At 45.1% G+C, this 5,824-nt stretch overlaps 1 protein-coding gene across 1 annotated transcript; it reads right to left on the bottom strand.

Moving 5' to 3' along the window:
• Window positions 1–1,713: 1,713 nt before the first annotated feature.
• Window positions 1,714–3,882, bottom strand: gje1a (gap junction protein epsilon 1a). Its single transcript, XM_053444977.1, has 4 exons — window positions 3,844–3,882; window positions 3,155–3,337; window positions 2,281–2,478; window positions 1,714–1,911 (listed from the first exon to the last, which is right to left on the bottom strand). Exons 1-4 carry the CDS (start codon window positions 3,880–3,882, stop codon window positions 1,714–1,716), a joined length of 618 nt encoding a protein of 205 aa, XP_053300952.1.
• Window positions 3,883–5,824: the final 1,942 nt, after the last annotated feature.

The following is a 5,824-nucleotide window of genomic DNA, read 5'->3' as shown; positions in this document are numbered from 1 at the left end:
GAGGGTTTGAGAGGATCCGAAGGGAAGGTTTGATCCACTCTTGTCTGGAAATGCAATTTTGTACCTGAGATGATAAACAGATTGCTGAAAACTTCACAACAAAAGCTGGATGGATGTCTGATTAAAAAAGAACTTTTCAAAACATGAGAGGTCATTATTTTCAAAAACATTGACAGGGACACCCGGGCAGAGCGGGTTCTGAGTAATGTAAAAACAATGAGCTATGAAAAGAAAAGAAGAAAAATAAATAAGTCATAGCTATCTGTCTCAACTTGTATGTTGGGATTTTGTGAAACAACAATATTGCCCAGAACCAACAACTCATTCATGTTTGTACTATTAAACACAAAATGTGTAGTACATCTTGTTGGCAAATACTTTTTTAGATACTTAAAAAAAATACATTTGAACTTCTAATACCAATAAATATTTTAACACATTTGTAACCCATATTTTTGAGTTATGAATTTATCCTCGGGGAATATGTTTAATTTTATAAATTTAATTCAGGAAGGGTTTAGTAGTCTTGAGGTTATTTCATCAAACCCATTTATATTCATTTATCAATCAATCAATCAAATTTTATTTGTATGGCCCAAATTCACAAATCACAGTTGGTCTCATGGGGCTTCCGTTTCCTTTAGTGTCCTTGGTGGAAACTTTACCTTCAGAGAGGAAACGACTACAGTTCTAATATTCTGATGACAGCCTCCTTGTCCATGATGTCATGTCAGGTCACAGAAGTAAACTGAGTCATCGGTTGTTCTTGATTCTACAGCTCAGGTCGTTTCAAGACCCATCAAGGAAACAGACATTTGAAGAAAGAGACAAACCACAACAAGGTGGTGCCCCTGCTGCCGATGGATGTGGAGGTCCGACCGGACGCAGACGTGTCACAGGGGGAGGAGTCAGGACCATCGGCCCCTGAGCTGCACTCGCCCATGGGCAGAGGTTCCTCAACCAGTTTCCAAAGAACAACCGGAGTGATGGTCCATGGAGCTCAGTGCTCGGCCTGTCTCACTGAGAGGACAGGCTGCAGTGTCTCTCTGCACTTTTATACTGAGTTATGTGATGATCTACATTATTTACATTGTTGCCTGTTATTTACATCACATGAAGACTTACTGACACTTTACAAATCTGCTGAGAAAACGCTGTGTAGGTCCAATGTGGGCACTTCCTCACTGAACAGAGTCCAGAGAAGAGGCAGCTATTGATTTGATGAGCTTTGACAACAGGAGAAAAGAAGCTTCCAGTGTTCCTAAGAGTGGGAGTATTACATCTGAAGTACAGGTTTCAGGAATCCTCATTCTGTCAGGGGCCATCTTGATCAGAACACATCTCTACTCTGACCATGGTGACAGGAAGCTGACAACTCCTTCAGTCATCAGGAGGGAAAAGAAAACCAGAAACCGTTCATCCCGTCTCTATCGATCCAGAGTCCGGTACATCTGGCCTTCACGTCCAGACAAGACCTACTGATGAAGTAGGACTTGGGGCGATCATTCTATAGTTAAGAGTTGGGGTTAGGTATTAGATACTTCAGACCTGCCAGCTCTGATGTTAGTGCTCATTCTCAAATTCCTTTGTTCAAGTCCCTCCTGATGGACCACTGAGAGGATTCTCTGTTTCGTTAGCTTCCTGAAACACTGTCTCGTACTTTCACCCTTGGCTGTTTTTTTGTGTGTGCATGTGTGTGTTTGTGTGTCTGTGTCATTGGTTGTTGAGATAACCAAGCCTCCGGCACAGTATCTCAAATATCTCAGCAATACAGAGCAGTATGGTTATCACAGTGAAGGTGTACATGGCACTGAGGAAGATGGTCTTCTCAAAGTGTTCGGGCACCATGCACTTAGTCACATTGAAGGTCTTTTCCAAAGCACTGGCGTCACACATGTACAGTGGGTGGACCTGGGAGGGGAGGGGGGGGGGGGGGAGAGAGAGAGAGAGAAAAACAGTCTCTATATTACTCTCTGATTAATACATATTACACATGATATTGGAACCGTGTTTGGACGGTGTCCTACTCAGTCTCTCTTTTGACTCGTAGCAGGGCATCTTATACAAATTCATATCTTTTCAATCTTCATGGAAATGTTCACCATGGAGACAAATCTCAGGACTATCTCAACGTGTGACCATTTGGAAAGGGAGGACACCCTGGGAGCATTTCATGGATCTTCTGGGTGTGGTCGATTGAAAAGGGGACGTTTGGACACGGACCCCAGTGGCTTTTCTTTATCGATATTTCATAAAGAAAAAAAAGTGGAATTGACAGACCTGGAAGCCAAAGAGGTGACTCTGTAGCCAGAAGGCGATGACCTCCAGAATGATGCGTAGGAGAACAGAAATGATGTAGAAGACGGTGTAGATGGGTCGTTCAAGGATCTCCTCCTGGTCGATGTTCTTACAGGCTGCGTAGAGGTGGAACACTGCGCCTGGAACTAACACTGTCACCAGCTGTAACGCCCAGAAGACCTGGAGAGGACAGAAAGACGGAGAGGGAAGTGAGAACAGCCTGCGGGACAAAGGACAGAATAAAGGGAAATGACATTTTCTACCAATATGAAAGAACCTTCACGCTGGTCATGACCTGAGACTCTGTCCTGACTGCAGATGTTACCGGTGGAGGAATATTCAGAATCCACCTGATCCATTTAAGACACTGCATCTTAGTACTTGATAAACAGCTGATGATTAAACTATTTCAGTAAAGTTTATATCAGGTCGTAGCACATGTGACCTTATGGGTCGAGAACAGATACACCGTGACCTGTTGAAGGAAACTGGCCTCAGTATTCTGTCTTTATTACTGAGACAACACACAATGTTCTGTGTTTGAGTTCAGATGAGGAAGCTTGAGTGTACCACAGGTGAGCTTAACCAGGCTGTGCACTTTCAGTCTGAAGTCATTTAACCGACTGTTAGCTTAACCGTTGATAAGTCGATTTATCTGCAGTTGTAGATCAAAAAGACAGATGACAAGACAGCTCCCAAAAGTGAAGCCTCGTGATCGCCCCCTGGTGGCTGGCTGACCAGACTCCACCATATGAGCCAGCTGGTTGCACATCCAACAAATTGAGCTTGAGCTTGAGTCCTTTAGTTGAGTTGAGTTTAGTTGGGTGGAGTTTGGTTGGGTGGAGTTGGGTCCTACCTGGGGGGTGATGGGTCTGAACTGGTTGTAGCAGTAGAGGTTGATCTCTCTGCGATCAGGGTCACAGCTGAAGTGCAGCGCCTCATTCCCGTAGACAGCGAAGCCAAGAACGCCCAAGAAGAACATCCGCACCGAGCCGAAGAACAAGGTGTGGAACTGGCCTATCACCGTAGGAGGCCTGAGCTGGAACAGAGACACACAAACACACAGAGACACACAATCATACAAAGTGCACGTTAAATAGTTTCACAAGCAAGACAGCATAGACACTCATAAGTGCACATACAGACACATTTATAATGTAAACACACAACATTCCCATTGACATGCAGCACACACACACACACACACACACGTCTCACGGTCCTGAAACAAAACCCGTTGAGAGGAAACATTTCCCGTCTCGCCGCTCAACCTCCTCTGTGCCGACAGGAAGTTGTGTTAATCAGGAGCGAGCGACACACTCACAAAGCAACAAGTCTTTTGTTTTCTCTCTGAGACAACGTGAAGACAGAGGCAGGGACAGAGCGTTTAAAAGACAGAACTGAACACAGATCAATGTCTTTTCATTCTCCGCCTCCAGTGGGATCATTGCTCCACGTCACTCCCCCGTTACTGTCAAATCCTGAAAGGTACAAAGTGGTTAAGAGTGATGATAAAGCCACACATCAGCCTTGTGATCTACTTACGCATCCTTCATAGAAGTTTTTGATGTAGTTTAAAGACATGGTTGACTTGTGGACGTCCCCTGTTTGACTGCGGGGCTGCTCTGGGCCCTCATGGCCGGTTGGCTGCTGGCACCAGTTAAAGGGCCTCCCACGCTCCACAATCTCCAAATGAACCCCCTCTCCCTCTGTCCCGAAAGCCCATGGCAGTGCATATTTTTTTGCCTTTATCCCTCCATCAATTGACTCGCTCAGTAGAAAAAGGACAACAGAGACTGGGGGGCCAACAATGGCCTGGGAGGGCATGTGCTCCCTGCATTATAATCCCTATAGAACCATGTCAGCGAAAAACAACCTCCTGTCGCACACAATGCAGAGAGACGACAAAAACATGCAACAAAAATACAATGCACCTGGTTGAGTAAAGCAACATGGCCGCTCCGCTCCCCGGACGGATTCAGTTTAAATGTTTAAGTTATTTTCTAACATTTAGAAAAAGCTTGAGAGAAACGTTCTTCCTTAAATGTGATAAATCCATCAGTTCTTGTTATCTTGATCATTTTTGACACAAATCTTAATTCCTTTGATGGTGGAATGTTTCTATGATCAAATATCAAATATCTAATATATTAAAAAAGACAAATGAATGATGACAACACACCCTGCAGTGCAATGAGCTGCATGGAGCTGCGCTTGTTCCCACACCGTCCCATCACAGCAAGAAAAGTCACGATCGAAACTCAAACTCCAAAAGTCAAGACTGGACAAGGTGAAATAAAATGATAAGTCCACACACCAACCGTAATCCTGGCGGCGTGTTGTTCATCCCCCCCTCTTTTTCCACTCAGGGATCCAGAACTCATTCCAGTTGTGGGACTGTGTGGGACAGGAGAGCCGAGTCAAGTCAGCCCTGAGCTAACGTGCTGAGCTTCTGGTCATGGGAGTCAAAATAAAACCCGGGACGTGTGGAGAGAAGCTGCTGAGGATCCCAGCAGCTGATCCTCACGTGTTAATATCCAATGAGAGGAGAGGGAATCAGTGAACGTGGAGGGGGATGAGATATGAACATGACCCACAGGAATCACTAATCTTATTAGAATTTTACAAGGCACCTTACTCCCCCAACATCTGCTCCCCAGGCGCCGTACATGGCTGCTCACTGTGTGTCCTGCACCAGATGGGTCAAAAGCAGAGGTTACATTTCCCTACCTGCATGAGTGTGTCTGTGCATGTGTTTGGGACTAATAAATGCATCTTAATATTATTAAATCATGTACACGTCACATCCCAGATGACCACATCTGTCAACTCATGTGCCAACACAACGATCATTTATTTCAACGGTACTGGTGCTTTTATTTTGAAGGCCATGCCCTGGAGCTTCCAGCCCCCCCCCCCCCCCCCCAGCCCTAACTGTGTGAAGTTTAGTGAAAGTTGGACATCAAGCAGCTGGGGTGTGATTCTAACTGAGTTGCAGTTGGAACAACTTGAGCATAAAGAGTCGTGACCTCGGTGAGGACGTCGTGATGACCTCACACACACGATGAGATGAGAGTTTAACCTCAGTCCATGGTGGGGTTTAGGACCTGTACTGCATCCAGCCACCAGGGGGCAATCCACTGGTTTTAGCTTCACTTGTGGGAGCTGTCATCCTCCATCTTTATTTAATCTCAGAGTTGTGACTTTTCCTGAGAAGCTGTTTTCTCGTGGAAAGTTCTTCTTCTTAGATTCTGAGACTTTTGACGAATGTTTTGTTCAAAACTTTCTTGAAATAAACATCTAGTTAAAATCTAGAGAAAGACTCGATATCAACCCCTCTGGTTGAGTTGTTGATTATGTGTCTTCACTAAAGCAGGATGTCTTCAGCTGTCGTACATGTGAACAGAGACAAGTGGACTCACACCAAACCTGGAACTCACAGTGAGATGATGGACACACCTGTTTGGATCAGTCACACAACCACAACCCCAGAGTCCAGGGGACATCTATTCACTAGTGTCTGTCC

This window comes from Pleuronectes platessa, chromosome 17, assembly GCF_947347685.1.
Source record: "Pleuronectes platessa chromosome 17, fPlePla1.1, whole genome shotgun sequence".
Classification (NCBI taxonomy): Eukaryota; Metazoa; Chordata; class Actinopteri; order Pleuronectiformes; family Pleuronectidae; genus Pleuronectes; species Pleuronectes platessa.
The sequence above is the reverse complement of the archived record's forward strand: the minus strand, read 5'-3'. Positions and strand labels throughout refer to the sequence as shown.

What these genes read in the sequence shown, in the direction of transcription:
- gje1a (XM_053444977.1), bottom strand. Translation starts at nt 3,882, where the DNA reads ATGTCTTTAAACTACATCAAAAACTTCTATGAAGGATGC. An exon ending in AAAACTTCTATGAAGGATGC is followed by an intron (nt 3,338 to 3,843) that starts GTAAGTAGATCA and finishes TCTCTGTTCCAG; the next exon opens with CTCAGGCCTCCTACGGTGAT. An exon ending in GTCACCTCTTTGGCTTCCAG is followed by an intron (nt 1,912 to 2,280) that starts GTCTGTCAATTC and finishes CTCCCCTCCCAG; the next exon opens with GTCCACCCACTGTACATGTG.